This window comes from Mytilus edulis, chromosome 3 (genome assembly GCF_963676685.1).
Source record: "Mytilus edulis chromosome 3, xbMytEdul2.2, whole genome shotgun sequence".
Taxonomy (NCBI): domain Eukaryota; kingdom Metazoa; phylum Mollusca; class Bivalvia; order Mytilida; family Mytilidae; genus Mytilus; species Mytilus edulis.
The window spans coordinates 35139075-35160235 of NC_092346.1; the positions used below are offsets into that span (position 1 = coordinate 35139075).

Here is a 21161-nt window from a genome sequence, read left to right on the forward strand (position 1 = left end):
ATCAGATGAACATAGAGATACACAACGAAGTAAAAGCCATACAAGAAGCTATAAGTTCCATTGATAATTACAACATAGAAATTGAAATACACCAAGGGATTACTTCACTGTTAGAAGATGTCGACTGCTTTGCTCAGATAAAAGTGACCGAAAGTACCATCAGCTGTCCATTTCAAGATGCAAAGATTGATCAAGCTCAATTACCAGCACAAATTAGAAGAACCGTTCATAACACAAGCCTAGAGTTGAGAAAGAAGATCACAATTCAGCAAAGGGGAAGTACAATGTACATTTCAGGGTGTACTATTTTGGCAAATGGTAATTTATTGATTGCAGATAGCAATGGACATAATGTTTTATTAGAGTATAACGATGACGGAACATTTATCCGTGAAATACCCGTCTCTGCAACGCCTTATAATATATAAAATTGAGAAAGGAAATGGTGAATATGTCAAAGCGACAACCACCCGACCATAGAGCAAACAACAGCCGAAGGCAACCAATGGGTCTTCAATGTAGCGAGAATTCCCGCACCCGTAGGTGTCCTTCAGCTGGCCCCTAAAATATGCATAATAGTACAGTGATAATGGACGTCATACTAAACTCCGAATTATACACAAGAAACTAAAATTTAAAATCATACAAGACTAACAAAGGCCAGAGGCTCCTGACTTGGGACAGGCGCAAAATTGCGGCGGGGTTAAACATGTTTATGAGATCTCAACCCTCCCCCTATACCTCTAGCCAATGTAGAAAAGTAAAAGAATAACAATACGCACATTAAAATTCAGTTCAAGAGAAGTATCAGTTCAATAGCATTAATAGATACAGATCAAATCGCGGTTTCTTATGGTAGTCAACGATACATCGAGATAATTGATTTGAATAAGATAATCGTTATCAAAAGTATGAAATTAAAAAACAGTTGTTCGGGAATATCCTACAGTGATGGAAAGATTTATGTTGTAGTAAAAGATGAAGGCATAGTGGTATTGGATATGGAAGGAACCATACTTTGTGCAATCACGTGTAACATAGCGAAATTTTTCAATATCACAACTAGCAAAACTAGAATCTACTATACAGAAAGCAATCAAAACGCTGTTCATTGTTGCAGTTCAAATGGAGCAGAAATATGGAGTTTCATGAATAAGTCACTTTCATTCCCTGGAGGAATTGCTATTGATCCCGACCAGAATGTGTTTGTTGTAGGTGTAAACTCTCATAACCTTCTGATGCTACAAGAGGATGGAAAGGTCAGCAAAACGTTACTTACTGAAGCAGATGGACTACAGCATCCAACACGCGTGTTCTACAACAAAGAAAAGAGCCTCTTGCTAGTGTGCAACACACAAAACAGTGTTTTTTTGTTCAGTGTTATTTAGTTGCAATCCGTTTTAATAAGGCTGAATATACAAAGGGAATACAAACGTGCACGTGTTAAATATTCGATTGATGGTTTTAACGACTTTCTCTTTGTCATGAACATATACAAAAAACAGTTAACTATGAATCAAAACAACTATTGACACGGTTTCTGACTTTGAACAGGCATTTTTGTTACTGGGAAAATATATGTAAAAGATGATGTGAAGAAAACGTTAATAACTCAACACCCAATTACTAAAATAATCAAAATAAATTTTGAGAGTAACATACAATCTTTTATAAATTTTGTACATTGTTGAATAAGACAATAACAATCAAAACCAATGAGTAAACAAAGACTCACAAAACCAAAGGACATTTACATCAACAGTTATAAATAATAATTATGAAACAACACGAACTCCACTAAAAACCGGGAGTGAAATCAGGTGCTCCGGAAGGGTAAGCATTTCGTGCGCCGTATACTGCACCCGTCGTGTATTTTCTTTGTTCAGGTCGGTAAAGTTGGGAGGTTATTATGACTGAGAAAATTGAGAATGAAAATGGGCAACAATCAAAGAGACAACAACCCAACCAAGAGCAGACAGCAACCGGACGCCATCAATGAGTCTCCAAAGAAGCGAGAAAATTCCGCACCGGAGGTGGTCATCAGGTGGCATCATATTTACAAAGTGTGTACTAGGTCAGTAAAAATGGACATCTCACTAACTCCGAAACATATAAATGAACTAATATTATACAAAACTAACAAAGGCTCCTGACTTAGGGACAGGCGCAAAGAATTTGGCGGGATTAAACATGTTTTGTTAGATCTCACCCTTTCTATACCTAGCTTATGTAAAATATACAGAAAAAAAACATAGCAATACACACAGTAAAATTCCGTTTAAATGAAGTAAGAGTTCGATGTCAGAATAGGTAACAAATGAAATAAAAATGACAATGATATACAACTGAACAAAGGACTACTAGCAGTTACTGGCATTCCAGCTCCAGACCTCAATTAAATGATGTGAAATACATGAACGTATAAGATGTATGCATGGTGATTTATATTAACGAGTATGTCCGTACAACGATAATAACATTAACTAAAGGTTTTGCCTAATTTGTGATATCGAAAACCCTGGTGTAATGTTTGTTTACATTCAGTCCTTTTTTACACATATACACGTTTTGTTCCTAAACATATTTCCTGTTTACAATTACCCTGGTCATCCAGCCAACTGACTAAGGGTCCCTATTTACAAAATGAGCCATCTATCCAGGGGTATTTGAATGTATTAGAAGGCTAAAATGTAGTCCACTTTTTACTTCGGATTTACAATTTGTTTTAAAAAGTTATCCACACAATGTTAGAGGCATCTAACAGTTCTATATCTTAACTTCAACATAGCAGGTATCAATATGAAACCCACACACAAGATGTGCATTTAATACAACACACTTGATAGACTAACATTTTTTTCATTTTTAGCTCACCTGGCCCTAAGGGCCAAGTGAGCTTTTCTCATCACTTTGCGTCTGACGTCCGTCGTCGTCGTCGTCGTCGTCGTCTTTTAACTTTTACAAAAATCTTCTACTCTGAAACTACTGGGCTAAATTAAATCAAACTTGGCCACAATCGTCATTAGGGCATCTAGTTTAAAAAATGTGTCAGGTGACCCGGCCAACAAACCAAGATGGCCGCCATGGCTAAAAATAGAACATAGGGGTAAAATGTAGATTTTGGATTATATCTCTGAAACCAAAACCTTTAGAGAAAATCAGGTCAAGATCTATCTGCCCTGAAATTAATTTTCAGATGAATCGGACAACCCGTCGTTTGCTGCCCCATAATTGGTAATTTTAAGGACATTTTGTCCGTTTTCGGTTATTATCTTGAAAATTATTATAGATAAAGATAAACTGTAAATAGCAATAATGTTCAGCAAAGTAAGATCTACAAATAAGTCAAATGAGCAAAATGGTCAGTTGACCCCTTAAGGAGTTATTGCCCTTAATAGACATTTTTTACCAATTTTTCGTAAAGTTTTGAAATCTTTTACCAAATCTTCTCCTCTGAAACTAATGGACCAAATTTAATCAAACTTAGCTACAATCATTATTAGGGTATCTAGTTTAAAAAACGTGTGCGTTGACAAAGCCAACCAACCAAGATGGCTTAAAATAGAACATGGGGTAAAATGTAGATTTTGGCCTATAACTCTGAAACCAAAGCATTTAAAGCAAATCTTACAAGAGGTGAACTTGTTAATATAGTAAATATCTATCTGCCCTAAAATTTTCAGATGAATTGGACAACTGGTTGTTGGGTTGCTGACCCCCCCCCCCCCCCCCCCAATTGGTAATTTTGATAGAAATTTAGCCCTTTATGGTTAATATCTTGAATACTATTATAGATAAACTGTAAACAGCGATAATGTTCAGCAAATTAAGATCTACAAATAAGTCAATAAAATCAACGGTACCAATTTTGTTGCACCAGATGCGCATTTCGACAAAACATGTCTCTTCAGTGATGCTCGTGGCCAAAATATTTGAAGTCCAAAGCTTATATAAAAGATGAAGAGCTATAATCCAAAAGGTCCAAAAAGTATAGCCAAATTCGTGAAAAGAATCAGAGCTTTGCATGAGGGAGATACATTCCTTAATTTATAATAATTTTTAATACTTTGTAACAGCAAATTTTAATAACACAAACAAATCCGTATTTTCATGCCAGTACCGAAGTACTGGCTACTGGGCTGGTGATACCCTCGGGGACTAATAGTCCACCAGCAGAGGCATCGACCCAGTTGTAGTAATAAAATCAACGGTACCAATTTTGTTGCACCAGATGCGCATTTCGACAAAACATGTCTCTTCAGTGATGCTCGTGGCCAAAATATTTGAAGTCCAAAGCTTATATAAAAGATGAAGAGCTATAATCCAAAAGGTCCAAAAAGTATAGCTAAATTCGTGAAAAGAATCAGAGCTTTGCATGAGGGAGATACATTCCTTAATTTATAATAATTTTTAATACTTTGTAACAGCAAATTTTAATAACACAAACAAATCCGTATTTTCATGCCAGTACCGAAGTACTGGCTACTGGGCTGGTGATACCCTCGGGGACTAATAGTCCACCAGCAGAGGCATCGACCCAGTTGTAGTAATAAAATCAAAATGGTCAGTTGACTCCTAAAGGAGTTATTGACCTTTACAGTCAATTTTAACAATTTTCATTAATTTGGTAAATTTTGGTCAGTTTTTACAAAATGTTTTCCTCTATAACTAAAGGGCAAAGTTCATTACAGAAAGAGAAAATTGTAAGTAGCAAGACTGATCAGTAATGTATGATCTACAAACACATTACCATCACCAAAACACAATTTTGTCATGAATCCATCTGTTTCCTTTGATTAATATGCACATAGACCAAGGTGAGCGACACAGGCTCTTCAGAGCCTCTAGTTATATGTATGTATATATGTATACAAAGTGATAAAATTTCTAGTTTTGTATAATAAACAATAACATTTTTTAGCTTTGTCTGAAGTTGAACTGTCTAATTGACGATGTCAATGCATTTCAATTTAGGCGTTTTGTTATATTTTATTGAAATCCTAATTATCCACAGATTTCGTTTAGATTATGATAGTAGTATTTAGAAAGTTATCATATTCAAGTATTCCTGTGTTTTTACCTAACAGCATGTCCTTTTCAATAATAGGATTAGATTGTATTTCTTGGAGCTTGTTTCAAATTAACTGTACTACAACTAAAAAATAAGTGTTGCAAGGTTTCCATGTTGTTGTCATTTTGACACAAATGTGACATTTTCCATTTGATATCTTTTTTGTTTAATCTTTCTTCAGTATATAAAATATTGTGCATGAATCACGATTGAAATTCATTTATTTTGTTTTCAATTTTCAACTGTTTTAATCCCGAACACATATTTTCTCAAAGTAAATTGTTTCCAAATATTTCTTCCAACTTACTTTGACATTTTGGAGATACATTTTATTTGCTGGCGTATAAATATATTTGAGTTTGGATTTGGTGTTTTAAATGTTTTGTTGTTTAAGGTGGTACCTAACACTACAGGGAGATAACTCTGTAAAATCAGCAGAACGTTTTAATGACATTGTGTTGTTAAGGGAATATTAAGCTTCTAAATGATCAAAATAAGTGTTCGTCAAACTGCTATATAACCAGTGTATTTTTTCTGATTAAACGGTTGGTTCAAATTTTTTGAAAATTTATTATTTTTGTCAAAGCATCATAGTAAATATTTTGTCAAAATTTGAAGAAAAATAAACGAGCCAAATGAATTTTAGTTAAGGTGTTGGGTACCACCTTAAGTTCATAATCTCAAGGTCATTTGATATCTTTAATTGCATTTCATTATGCAAATTCCGTCTTTTGGTATATAGTGTACAGGTAGGTGTCTCATTTACTACCACACAACAAATGTTTATATAGAGTGTTTATTCAATTTACAAGCTTTAAATCATTCTTAGTCTTTAAAAATGTGAATTAATGAAACAGAAGGAATCAAAGATCTGCCATTTACAAATAAATCTCTAAATAAAGAAAATCAGTCAGGTTTAACTACATAAAATGTATATATTCACGAGAATCCGTTAGTTTGATTGGATAACAATAATCGGGCGTCATTCAAAAATTAACCTACATACGAAAATGAAATGTTACATTCGAAATAACACGTGTTTCCAAAACAAAAAGGTAAATAAAAGAAAAACGTTATACAACTTTTTTGTAATGGCCTTTTTGGCATACAAATGTACTTTCAAGACATAAATGATTCTTTTCGGTAATTTATAGGGATGCAACAGTTTTGATCGCGTACTCTTTTTTGGAATGGAGCGCTTCCATTTTTTATACAAAATGTGTTTCAGTCTACCATTTTAGACCACAATAAAGTTGCAAAAAGTAGCATTCATTTCTTAAATGATGTACGACATTTAATCGTGAGATTTTAGGTTTATAGTAGGCACAGGAAATCTGGTGGATTGTTTTTTTACAGAACTTACCCTTTTTAATTCATCTAGCACAAAGGACCAAAGTCTTTGCATGTTTGTCGACAATTATATTAGTTGGTTGTCTGTTTCTCCGTGATGAATGTTCTTGCGTGTGTATGTACTGTATTTTGTCCTGTTGTGCTGTCAATTCATCGATGTTTTATTTAGCGTTGTCACAAAGTCGGAAGTTTGGACAGCCATTGAACCATTTTGTTTCACAATGTCCTGTACAAAATCAGGAATATGACAGTTGTTATCAAATAGTTCGTTTCTATGTATATTAGTGTTTTTCGTTTTGTCAGGATTCATTTCGTTCGTTAGTTTTCCTTTTAAAGTTGATTTGTTTTTCGGTTTTAGTTTATAACCCGGATTTGTTTCCTCTAAAATATGTATGACCTTTGATCAACGTTATAAGACTGGTGCCTTTAAAAAAAACCAAGCGCGGTGATTGAACATTTACTATATAATTATAACCTTTATCAATAAGTTTACAAGGCCAAACCGAAATAATTGAACCAAAAAAAAGTCTGCTGAGAGTAATTTGTCCAGAAATGTTTTTGAGAGAAAACATTATTTTAACATGTTTATAACATCCACCCTATAAACGAATTTAAAAATTTTGAAGAAATAACACATTTTATTCAATTAACTATTATATTTTTAGATTGTGTCGTACAATGTATTTAGAATTTTGAAAAAGCAAAAATGTCATTTCACAAGGAATTTTGAGACAAAAAAAAACTTAAATTTGTAGTTTATAATTCGATTCATGGATTACAATGATGTTGCTTCGAATTTTATTGATGAATATCTTTTAAGAAATGTTTTCGTTAAAACGTCTCCCATCTAAAAATAAATATTATTACGTTATGATAAATATAGCGATTACAGAATTAACAAAATTCAAACTGTGTCTTCAAACAAATGATACTATAGACACAAGTAACGAATTACAAATGTAATGGTCAAATGTATATTGCATATCTATAAATTAACATAGGGAAACACCTTATTACGTTTCGTTAATTAGCAAGCCAAACTGTTATTGCCAATTATAACTTGGATTATAACATTAAAAATCCTCTTCCTATGACATCATCTTCTCCCAATGAAAATGAAGATGATCCAGTGTAGTATCAAATTCCTGTCACCTCTACAACAACAACATTATATTCTCCACATTTCACTGCTTTTACAGGTGAACTTCTGTATCTGCCTCCCGTTCTACTTTCATATACCCTTGTTTGATCAAGTTTAAGCATTCCTCTACCGAACTGTTGAGCAATCCTAACGAAGATACTGGTTCACAGGGTGCACGACACACCTATATATATCAAGTGACTCTATGCCGTACCATTATATTAGCTATGATTGGTTAAGAAATAGTTAAGCATGTAGTTATGTTTTGGTAATAACGATGACGATCTTTTGTTATAATAATAATCAGTGAGTACGGGCTTAAGGTTTTATTAAATATATAAGTTACTTGAAGTTCATACGTTGTTTTACCTTTCATTATTTCAATAGCAATATCAGTCTGATTTATTTGGACTTTGTTACAGTTACCTTCTTTTCCTGTGGCATAAAAATGAAAACAACTAGTTATCAATTTCATGCGCCCAAAGCCTTTTTTCTTGATTTAACTTCATCTGGATCGCCCAAAGCCGAAAGCTAAGAATTTATAACATATAGAGCTAAAGAGCTATATAACCAAAAAAGAACCTAATAAATTAAGTAGCTTATTTACTCGAATATAAGTAAGTTTTTCATTTTCTCAATTTTATGTATCTAGTAGAAGCCATTTACCTCACAACACAGACGTATACAGTGTTGAATAGTACTTCTATATTTGTACCATTGAAACAATCAATTAAGTACTAGTTAACACTAGACGTTAACAAAAACCCATCCTTACCGAATAAAGCGTGTTAAAAGGAGTGGGTCACAAATAAGACTATTTGAAAGGAATTTGGACCTTTAAACAGATGTCAACACAATCAATTAATGCTACTAATGAAATATAATACATTGAAGGCCTGTTAAAATTTTTTTAGGCAGACCAGTACATGTTAATTTATTTCTTTAACGACCATCCTCCCAATGAATGAGAGAGGATAAAACCAATTATATTGTTCTCGGAGTTTATTTTAATAAACATTTAAACAAATCAAATTATAAATCTATCGCGAATAAAATAATAATGGTATTCTTTCCGTAACTATTATTATATATCATAGTCCTGGGCTTGCTCAGGTTAATAAGTGAACCTTTACTTAATGTCAAGGCTGCACGCCTTTTGTCACAGATGAGTGATTTTTTGTCTGAACACTACTATATAAGCCCGTGCAGAGACGTGACCAGCCTCTTTATTTTGAAAGGCCGCACGTGGTAAAGTCGACTATATTGTAAAATAACTTATCCGAATCGGATATATTGAATATAAATTTCAAAACTTGGCAGAAACTGTCAGCTGTTTATACAAAAATTATGTCGCTCTGTTCTAAGCGAAAGTGAAAGCAATGATAATGACGATTAAATATTAAAATTATTTGCGTTAGACGAAGAACGTGTGAAAATTAATGACCCGGAGTTGGATAACCCGGATGCACAAATATTAATTGCCTAGGACATCCGAATGGCAGTAACACAAAAACAACAACAGACTGAAAATTCAATAATAAAAGGTAAGAAGAGTACCAGCTCTACAAAAGGCAAGGCTTTAGACAGCAAGCAAAAGACACCTAGAAGGCAGACGATTGAGATTGACAATGAGTTGCCATCAGGGAGCGGAATCCGGTTAAAAATGTGGTAAAGGTACGAAGGCTACGAAACCTCGCACAACCACAGGCACAGTAAAGAAAAATGCCTAAAAGAATCAGCTTTACCAGTCAGATTTTCTTTAAACTCTATTGAAAGGTTTGTCGGATACTCTAGTATCCCCATTGAGTCAGAATAATGAAAAGTCACAAAGACCAAGTAGTCATATTGATATGGAATTTTCTGAGAATGAGTCGATACCCGACGAGCAGGTGATTGACACCAACTATAGTAATTTTTCTGATGAAGAGAATGAACCTCCAGTTGTTGCATCAAATGATGAATTTGATTATGGACTACCAAAGATTTTTGAAGATGATCAAAAATACGATGAAGAGGCAAGCCCATCATAGGCTAAAGTATTTGACAATGTATGTAAAGAAATTTGATGTGTCAGTAATGACAAGACAGATGAAGATACCTGTAAATTGTAAAAGTCTAGTAGCACCCCCAGTTAATGCTGAGATATGGCAATTCCTTGAAAAAAAAGCTAAAACTGCTGATTTGAATCTCCAAACTATACAAAAATTGCTGGGTTGTGGTATGGTACCATTGATAATAATAATACTTTATTCCGAAAGCAATACAGCTTATAGGATACATATACACAATTTTACACCAATATAAGAATTTTACAAGAGATATATAATATATATAAATATAAGGTGTGCATGAAAGAACATATAATACATAATACATAATACATAATACATAATACATAATACATAATACAAAATACGGAATACGAGCGGAGAATGATATAATGATATAACACTTAAATAAAGTGAGAACAAAAATATTATTTACTGCAATTAAATTCTAAGTTTTTCTGCAGATTTTAAAAATATACCTAAGTTATTCAATTCTTTAATATTTCTGACAGATAACAACTGGATGTATGTAGAAGGATTTCTCCAATAATACTTTTTATATACTTTTCTCGAATTTGAATATATTTTTTACATTCAAGTATAAAATGGTATTCTTCTTCAATAGAGCTAGTATTACAATTTGTACATAGTCTATTATTTTTATCAACATTATAATATCTACCTGTTTCTATACTTAATATATGAGCTGATATACGATATTTACAAATGTATGGTTTGTATATATAATTTACAGGTCTATCTAAATAAAATTGCAATGTGTGTGTACTATACATGTATCTATACAAATGACATTTATTTGAATTCTCAAAAAACATAGTTACTTCACTAATGAATACACCAAGCATTCTTTCTTTTAATTGCGATAGAAAAATGTCTTTACAAACTACACCTTGGTTTAACCAAACATAATTAAATCCATATCTTAACAAAATATCTCTAATTTTACAACACCAGTTTTGTTTATCGTTCTTTTTAATAAAACTTCTGTCATACATCTCATCATAGCAATTCTTTAATATACAATTTTCTGTACTCAAAATTTTTAACCAGTATTTGACCATTCTATACTGCCTTTCAATGTACATTGGCAATCTACCTAATTCACAATAAATCATATTAGTTACAGCACTCATTTTGACTTTAAGAACACGTTTTAAAAAATACAAATGAACTTTTTCGATATTAGGTGCCATATGAAATCCCCATATTTCCGAGCAATAATTCAGTATACTTGCTACATAAGTTTCAAATAATGACAACAAAGTTTCAGGATTATAATAATCATCATGTATTTTATTGAATATACTAAAGACAGCCTTTTTACCCTGTTCTGATAGTTTCTTTTGAGTATTTGCAAAGTTACCAGTATAATAAAATAAAATTCCCAAATACATAAACTCGTTACATATATCAATAGCCTTTCCATTTATATACCATTGCTCTTCTGGTCTAATTTTCCCTCTGTTTCTAAAAACTACAATTTTGGTTTTTGACAAATTTATGTACAAATCATACTTATTTGAATAAACATTTACATCATCGATCATCTTTTGTAGATCAGTAATACTTTCACTAAATAAAACGATATCGTCAGCGTACATTAACAAGTACAGATTTAACATTTTAAGTTCATATGATTTACATTTTTGTGCAATAAGTTCTATCTCCATATCATTGACATATAATGAGTACAACAGAGGAGATAAGGATTCCCCTTGCATTAGACCAACAGTACATTAAAAAAATTCAGAAAATTTTCCATTAAGTTTTACACAAGTTTTTAATTTGCTATACATAGATTTAATGACATTTAAAAGTCTACCAGTTACTCCACATCTGACTAATCTTTGCCATAATTTGTAATGTGTGACACTATCAAAAGCTCTAGTGTAATCTACAAAGCAACAGTATCAACGTTTACCTTTACTCAAAGAATTAGTGATAAGGGAATAAAGGGCAAAGACGGCATCGACGGTTCCAAATCCAGGACGGAAACCAAATTGTGCATCTGTCAACACATTATTCTTTTCACTCCATTGTAGCAACCTTGTATTCAGCAGCGAGGTGAAGAATTTCCCAACATGCGATACTAAAGATATTCCACGGTAGTTGTTAGGATCATTCACGTCTCCTTTTTTAAAAACAGGTACGATAATACTGTTAACCCATATTTCAGGGAAATTTCCGGAATTAAGAATATTATTAAAAAGTTTGCACAATATTGGAATAAGTACAGTTTTTCCAGCAATAAGATATTCGTTCATGATGAGAGTGGCCGAAATTTTTAAATAAAAAAAATAACTGCAGATGTAAAACTAATGAGAGAAAACATTTCTAAAGCTTTGGCAATTTTAAGCAATATTCACTTTAAGCTATCAATTAAAAGACGGATGTCTTTACAGCCACACATAGACAAGAAATATCACCAACTTTGCAATCGCAATGAAGATGTAGGTTCTAGCCTTTTTGGAGATGCAGTTGTCAAGCGATTGAAAGGTATTAATACAATTAACAAAAATAAACAAGAACATTACTAATCGCTATAGTAGAAATTCAAATTACAGAGGAAGTTTCAGGGGAAGAAGCTGTATTTTAGGCAGATGGGGCTATCAGCCAAGACAAAGTTATCAGACCCCACGGGATCAGTTGAGAGGAAACAGACCCAACACCTTCAAATAGAAACGAAGATTTTAAAGGTGAGAAATACAAGTATAAATATATAAAAAGAAAGTCGGGTAAACTGATTTTTTTTAAATTTCAAATTGGAAATATTTAACCAAAGACAATTGGATTATTTCTACAATTAAGGGATATAAGATAGAATTTGCTAAAAAGTCAATTCAGGAAAAAATTCCTGTTCCTATAAAATTTAACAATAAAGAAAAGGCCCTTATTTGCAAAGAAATAGTTGATATGCTTGAGAAAGGTGCTATCAAATAATCTTGTGGGGGATGAATCGGAACAGTTTATTTCAAATGAATTTCTAGTAAAAGAGAAAAGTGGAAAATTTAGGCCAGTCATCAATTTGAAACCATTGAATCAATTTATTAGCCATTACCATTTTAAACATGAAATGCTAGATTTGATTTTAAAAGGAATTTCAAAAATAGCTTTTTTACATCTTTGGATTTGACAGATGAATATTTTTTCATTTCATTCTATGGATCAGACAGAAAATATTTAAATTCATATGGAGTGAAAAATTATACGAATTATACTGTCTACCATTCGGTATTGCTTCTGCTCCAAGAGTATTTACAAAAATACTGAAAGTAGTATTTTCACATATTCAGAGCATGGGTATTGATTTATATTTTTCATTTATTTGATGATTCCCTTTTGCAAGCAGACAGTTTTGATTTGACAAACCAAATTACAGATACAGAAAGGGTTAAAACTTTTATAGAGTCAGTTGGGTTTGTCACCAATATTGAAAAATCAGTTTTTATTCCAACCAATAGAATTATATTTTTGGGATATATTATAGATTCAGTACTATTTAAGGTATTTTTACCAGAGGAGAAAGTACAGAAAATAATTAAAATGTCAAATAAAATGTTTAAAGCTCACAAAGTATCAATTAGAAGTCTAGCACAATTAGCAGGACTTTATTAATCATCTGCAAATTGTGCAGTACTATATATTCACTTGTTTCATAGATATTTAGATTTAGACAAAACACGAGCTTTACATGCATCAAATAATAATTTCAATTCATTTTTTAAAATCTTATAAAATAGTTTGGTGGTTAGAAAATGTTAAAGCAGTTAATGGGAGACCTTTAAGAAATAATAACCCAAGTCATTATTTACATACAGATGCCTCCCTCAATGGTTGGGGAGCTGATTTTTATGGAAAGCAAACTCAAGGTCATTGGAGTTTGGAAGAGAAGTGTTTACACATTAATATTCTAGAATTAAAAGCTATCTATTTTAGCATAATATCACTTTGCTGTCACTTAGAAAGAACACATATTTGTGTAAAATCAGATAGTTCCACTAACATGACTAACTATACTAATAATCGAGGAAAATTAGTTTTACCTTTATTATAAATAACCAAACAAATATGGTATTGGTGTATAGGAAACAAAGTTTTACTATCTGCTGTTCATATTCCAGGGAAAGAAAATATCATACCAGATAATTTATCAAGAAATTTTGATGACAATTTAGAACGGAAGATCAATGAATCGGTTTTTAATGAAGTAACCAAACATTTTTGCATCCCAGATACAAAATAAACAATTGAATAATTTCATAATCTGGTTTCCAGATACTGTCGCTTATGCAACTGATGCTTTTTCATTTTCATGTCATAAAGTATATCTTCATATTTTTCTTCCTTTCAGCCAAACCAGCAGAGTACTTCAAAAGATAGTAGACGATTAGGTAAGCAGGGTAAGCAATTTTAATCGTCCCTGTATGGACAACTCAGTTATGGTATCTAAAGTTATTGAAAGCATTAATAGATTTTCCTGTAAAATTGCCTCAGTTGTCAAACTAGCTAGCTCTAGCACACAACAATCAAAGTCATACAATGAACACAAGAAACATGTTTCTCATCGCCTGTCTTGTTTCAGGAAACATCTCTTTTCCAGACAAAACCAAATAAATCTTTCTTAAATCTTGGAGAAAGTCAACCAATGTTCAGTATGAATACTCTTAGAGAGGCTGGGTTTGTGGTGTAATTCAAGACAAACTAGTCTTAGATGCATGATTTTTTTTTATTAGTTGTTAGTGGCTTTGAACTAGCTGTCAGATCTGTTCATTGTGTCTTTATGTGTCGGAATGTATAAGTACCCGGCCACGTCCACTTGTATTTTTGTCCATCTGATGAGTTAAGCCTTTTTCAACTGATTTTTATAGTTCGTTCTTATGTTGTACTGTTATACCACTGTCCCAGGTTAGGGGTGGGTTGGGATCCCGTTAACATGTTTAACCCCGCCACTTTATTTATGTATGTGCCTGACCCAAGTCAGGAGCCTGTAATTCAGTGGTTGTCGTTTGTTTATATGTTTCATATTTGTTTTTCGTTCATTTTTTTACATAAATAAGGCCGTTAGTTTTTCTTGTTTGAATTGTTTTACATTGTCTTATCGGGGCTTATTATAGCTGACTATGCGGTATGGGCTTTGCTCATTGTTGAAGGCCGTACGATGACCTATAGTTGTTAATGTCTGTGTCATTTTGGTCTTTTGTGGAAAGTTGTCTCATTGGCAATCATACCACATCTTCTTTTTTATATAGTCCCACTTCTCGATCTGTAAAAGAGTGACGAAAGATACCAGATGGACAGTTAAACTCATAAATCGAACATAAACTGACAACGCAATGCCCAAAAATGAAAAGGAAAACAGACAAACAATAGTAAACATAGACAACTAAAGAATAAACAACACGAACACCACCAAAAACTAGGGGTGATCTCATGTGACCCGGAAGGGTAAGCAGATCCTGTTCCACATGGGGCACCCGACGTGTTGCTTATGAGATAACAAATCCGGTAAATAGTCTAATTCGGTAGGTTACGTTTATGAAAGGGAGGGGGTTGTAGTTACATATCCGATATCATTTGTGAAACGGTTATTCATCTCGTGATGGCGTCCGTAAAATTTACTAAGTTTCTCTTAGATTATCTGTCCATGTTGTTTCAAAAAGGACGGTCTTATATCTGTATAAATAGTCACAAATCAGCAATATGTCAGACATTGACTTTATTGAGTAACTTATCTTTTGAAAATAACAGTTATACTCAAAGATATTTGAAAGCTGTGTTTAATCTTAGACCACCAAGACCAAGATATTTGTTTACTTGGGATATTGGAAAAGTATTGAGCTATTTGGAATCTCTGTACCTTTTACAGGATTTCGATTTAAAACTCTAAAATGTGTTGCTTTAATTGCTCTAGCATCTGCTCAAAGATTACAAACACTTGCAAGTCTTAATTAAAACTCTGTTCTCAATACAGGTACATCATTTATTGTTCGTGTCACAACTTTATTAAAGATGACACGACCAAAACAACATAGAACAAGATGTTGTTATTCCCGTCTTTCAGAAAAAAAAAATTTGTCCTGTTGAAACTTTAAAACATTATATTCACAGAAATTAAGACTTGAGAAAAATTAGTAATTGTTCATATCATTCAGAACTTTAAAAGCTGTAACAAGCTGTTCACTTGCCAGATGGTTAAAATTGGTACTGTCTAATGTAGGCATAAATGTGTTGAAATTTAAAGCTCATTCATACAGATCTGCATCCTCTTCTGCAGCTAATAGAGCAGGTATATCATTTAAATGATATTCTGAAAACAGCAATTTGGGCATTAGGTCAGACCTTCAAAAAGTTTTACCTTAAGGATATTGAGGTAGACAATACAAATTCAAATTATATTCATTCAGTATTTAATCATACTTTTCCAGCCTGATCACGTTGATGATGACTTAGAGATACAGTTCCAGCGGGTTTTTTCTGTATCAGGAGATGAACTGTCTAAGGAACTAATAGATTGGAGATGGAGGAACCATTATTCCAGCTGTTGATTCTTAATATTGAACAGTGACTGGACATTTGCGAAGTTATTTATATATCGCGTTGCGTGTATGGACATACTAAAGATTTGTAAACTAGTGATGGACACAAAATAATATTTGTTTTCCAATTATATTGTGTGATACATATTAATATACAACAAGGTTAAAATAATTAAATTTTAATTTTTCTGCATTGCTACAAGAATTTTTATGTGTAAGATTTGCTTTATACTGGTTCAAATTAGCCTTTATTTTGGTATTTGATAAAATTGTAAAGTATGTGGAATAAAAACTTGAGAGTAAAGACTTGTCCGTCTTAAAACAAAACTTGTCAGAATGATTTGACTGATTTTCTAATCAGTTTTGTGTTGGATATTTCTAATTTTCTTTGTGTATATCTCTGTTCAAGTTTTCTTTTACTGGTAATGTACATGAGATCAGTTAGTTATTAATTTCAATTTATTTCTCATTCTATTTTGGAAGTTGCATTTACTGGAGCTACAACAAGTTCACTTATTAACCTGAGCAAGCCCAGGATTATGATATATAAAGTTACTTTATCCAAGCACCATTTATGATGTAAAGGATAAGGTGCATTATATAAAGAAGCCAAAGGGCTTCGAGGGTTAATATGTACCCTCCCAAATTATATAATCAGTAATACGCCCGTCTCAAAAATAAATATCAAGACCAATAAATGCCCATAGCGGTTTGGGTTTGTAAAAAAGAGGCTGGTCACGTCTTTGCACGGGCTGATATAGTAGTGGTCAGACAAAAAGTCACTCAGCTGTGACAAAAGGCGTGCGGCCTTGACATAAAATAAAAGTTCACATATTAACCCTCGAAGCCCATTGGCTTCTTCATATAATGCACCTTATCCTTCACATGATAAATGATGCTTGGATAAGGTAACATTACATGCTATTAGTTTACAAACTAAATCATGCAATAAACAAAATGATATCGATTTTTCAAAATCTGTTACTATCGTTAAAATGAAATTTAATCAGATATATAAAAACAAAAACTACTGTCAACGTTGACTTTCATTTTGGAAATATCCACATATTTATCACGACATTCGCCATGTATTGTTTGTTTGTACTATTTGGACTAGTTTTGGTTTATTGTCATGCTGGTATGGTAATATTTTTTTGTTGTTTATTTATTCTATACACAATTTTTGCACACAATTTATTCTGCAATATTGCGATTTGTATATAAATCGTCCCCGCTGATTGTTTCACAATTAACAAATATATATTTACCAAATTATTCATTATGTAAAGGATAATTACGATAATCCTACTTAATAACCACTAATTTTTTTTTCAGAAAAATATAATCTGTCACAGATGCCACAAATAAAGGCAACAGTAGAATACCGATGTTAAAACTCATAAATCGATAGACAAAAACAAATCCGGGTCATAAACCAAAACTGAGGGAAACGCATTAAATACAAGAAAATGACGACACAACATTAAAATGTAACACACACAGAAACGAACTAAGCATTAGACAAAATCCGATACGAATAACAAATATAACATCAAAACTAAATACATGAATTTGGGATAGAAAAGTACCGTGACACATCTTATACAAAGACTTTTTTAATGTATGCGAAGAGCTTGGTTTAATTTGACAGTTGGGGAAAATATAATAGATTTAATAGGAAATGCCAAGTATTTGATGAGTGTTTTTATTTATATCTAATTTGTTAAATGCATTAGACATATGTTGGGAAATAACGGCGATGTCTTGGAAAAAATATACCAAGAGAGGATATAAAAAAATCATTAGAAAGACCAACCAAAATACGATGAACTGGGATAGATCGAATCATGCATTATTTCATATCAATTTTATAGACACTAGATTGATAAGTCCCTTTTTTACCATTCGATTTTATTACGTTATCTAATTTTTACAGATGAATGCAGTTATCCATACCGACGAGTTGGTAAAGGATGTTATCTTATACAAAAAGATAAAGTGTCCGGTGATACTGCTTTTGTAAGTTATTAATAGAAATCGTCATACTGTACACACTCATCAAATTTAGTCAAAGGGTCACAATAGTGACATCGAAAAGTGGATAAAGATAGCTGTTGCTTGTAAGCTAGGTGTAGCATATTATTATTAGCCATCGAGTGATTGTTGATCACATGTGCTCAGTTGATTAACTGGTTTTAGTCAGTTACCGTAGTGACAGCGTGTATTTAACTTACGAAATCGCCATTATTTTTTTTTCTCGAAAAATCAAAAAGAGATGATTCATATTACAATTATAGGTGATCGAGTGTAACTAATCAATGAACCAATAGAAAAGTGAATTGTGAAAAAATCATTAAGAATCAATGAAAAGAAAGTCAAAGGGAACATACGTAAAACTTTTCTAACACTACCACTATGTTTGCCCATACCAAGTCAGAAGTAATGCTATCTTGACCAGTTGGTCCTCGTTATCGATACGTTTGTGTGTATTTGTATTTGTTTTATAGCAGTTTTATGTTTGTTGTTGTTTTCAACACTGCGAATACTATTTTGCTGTCGACTCTTGTTTTCCCTTTTTTTTCTTTTTTTTAAATGACAGGCATGTTTACTTCACTTACAACTCAACGTATAAAACATTTATAAAAAATATTGCCGTATGGAAAGTAAAAGTATCAAATCAAATCCTTCTTGTATTATACATTTTTTGACGTGATGCCCCTTATCATCCCCTGGCAAGTGACAAACAGGTCTCTCCATAATCTGTGCATTTACTCCGTCAATATTTCTTTTATAGGCATAGTTAGATAAAAACTGAAAATAAAAAGGCAACTGAATTGTCTGCAAGGAAACACGTTGTTGTTTTCCAGAGCCTGTTTGAATGGTTTTTCACTAGCCATTTTGGGGCCCTTTATAGCTTGCTGTTCATTATGACCAAGGCTCCGTATTAAAGACGGCACTTTGACCTATAAATGCTTACTCTTACAAATCGCGAGTTTGATGGAGAGGTGTCTATTTGGCACTCTTACCACATTTGCTTATATATAATAACCATCTCACCCTTGATTTATAATGACAAAAAATATGTTGTATCGTATATTAACATTTTTGAACGTTTTTTTCATGGTTTCAGGCAAAATGCTTACGACGAGGTGCATACCTGGCAAACTTTGAAACTGTGAATGAAGCTATGTTGATGAAGTACGAACTTCTAAAAATGAAAACAGGTATATTATTATTTAATTTCGACGATCAATTTACAAGAACAATAGTAGGTATAAGTAGAGAACAATAAATTTGGTTTAGTTCGAAAGGGCACACAAGAAAGTAGAACGTATTCTCAACAAACTCGTTTCTTTGTAGTACTGTAACGTTATAAAAAAAAGTATGTAAAAATATTTGTGGTCTTTTTGTATTAGTGTGTGTTATTTATTTTTAATTAGTGCTTACAAAATTGGGATTACGCTATAACACTTGATGAAATTTTTGCAAGAAAATTTATTCATCAATTCATAATTTTCTATACTTGAGATACCTTAACAGTAGTTGATTCGAAATTAACACGTTTACAGAAAGACGCTTTCAGGTCAAAATGCATATCACATAAATGAACTTTTTTTACAATTAGATTTATTTTTATTTCAAAGGTGTGCATTATTATGTCGGTGGACGTAACATCAATAGATACAAGACCGGTGGTGATTGGAGATGGATAAAAAAGGACGGAGAAATGGTCAAGATGACGTACTTTGCATTTGACAATGGCGAACCAAATGGAACATTTAATGGTGCACAAGATTGTATGTTCTTCTTAGCCTCTAGAGGATATAGGTTCCATTCTGTCTGGTGTGCAATGGGTGGTTTACTTGGAGGTTATATTTGCGAGAAATAAATTATGATTTAACTATAACAATGGTTCATTTATTTTACGTTTCATCGCCGTTACATTATTTTGCAAAGGCTGCATAGCCAATCAAGATCGTTAAAATCTTCCATCATCATAAAAAAGTAAAATAACAAAAATACCGAGCTCCGAGAAACATTCAAAACGGAAAGTCCCTAATCAAAGGGAAAAAATCTAAAGCACAACCACATTAAACGAGTGGATAACAACTGTCATATACCTAACTTGTTACAGCCATTTTCTTATGCAGAAAATGGTTAAGTGCACCTGGTTTATATAGCTGGATAAACACCTCACTTGTATGACATTCGCACAAAATTCTATTATATTGACAACAATGTGTGAACAAAACAAACAGACATAACAGGTTCAAATGTCAAAAATAGAAGTACAGCAGTCGACATTGTGTTGATAATCTTAATTACTATAAAATCAAACAAATTTGTCAACAAAGAATAAACATGAAATAAAGACAAAGCACCTTAATTTAGCAAAAACGAAAGACAAGAATACAAAAATTTACCATAGCACAATAACACAATGACGGGATGTATAAGTACCGAGCCTAGTCAAATAGATATCACTAAAAAATAGACTAAACAGTAGAAGTAATAATTTACAAAGATAAATAAATGAAATCTATAACATGTAATTAAGATGATAACCAACGTCCGTTCCTAGAATCTTTACTTAAAGTATAATTAATTGTCAAGTCGATACTGAATATTTATAAACTAGGTCTTGATATCCTCCAATGAACTTCTTTCGAAAAAGGTCGAGATGTTCTTTGACACAACCCTGGTTCATCAACTTTCTGCTCAGAGAATGGTGACGTTGTACAAAGTCTTGAGTAGCAGCTGCAATCTCTTGAATATAGAATGAGTTGAGAAATGTATGTCCCATATGTAGATGAAGTTAATATATTTCTACTAAGGGGGTGATATGTAAAACAAAATCATCTTGTTCGTCGTAGAATCTGGCACTTAGTTGACCGTTTATGTCAAGTTCGAGGACTAAGTCTAAAATTGAGAAATAGGAAACCCTGTCTGTTAATACATGATACATGTGATAGTATGCTATGAAAATGCATTTC

At 32.5% G+C, this 21161-nt stretch overlaps 1 protein-coding gene across 2 annotated transcripts; it reads left to right on the top strand.

The window, feature by feature from the left end:
* The first annotated feature begins 1900 nt into the window (after positions 1-1900).
* On the top strand, positions 1901-20074 carry LOC139516311 (uncharacterized). 2 transcript variants are annotated; one of them, XM_071306350.1, is made up of 4 exons: positions 1901-2074; positions 18104-18186; positions 19298-19391; positions 19812-20074. In XM_071306350.1, the coding sequence occupies exons 1-4, from the start codon at positions 1996-1998 to the stop codon at positions 20054-20056; spliced, it is 501 nt and encodes a 166-aa protein (XP_071162451.1). In that variant the 5' UTR covers positions 1901-1995; the 3' UTR covers positions 20057-20074. The 2 variants fall into 2 exon arrangements, with proteins under 2 accessions (XP_071162451.1, XP_071162452.1); XM_071306351.1 differs by lacking the exon at positions 1901-2074 and adding an exon at positions 16849-17305.
* Positions 20075-21161: the final 1087 nt, after the last annotated feature.

Excerpts from the sequence above, each read along its gene's own strand:
- LOC139516311 (XM_071306350.1), top strand. The coding sequence starts at position 1,996 with ATGAGTCTCCAAAGAAGCGAGAAAATTCCGCACCGGAGGTGGTCATCA. Across the intron at positions 18,187-19,297 it reads TGTCCGGTGATACTGCTTTT|GCAAAATGCTTACGACGAGG; the intron begins GTAAGTTATTAA and ends TCATGGTTTCAG. Across the intron at positions 19,392-19,811 it reads ACTTCTAAAAATGAAAACAG|GTGTGCATTATTATGTCGGT; the intron begins GTATATTATTAT and ends TTTATTTCAAAG.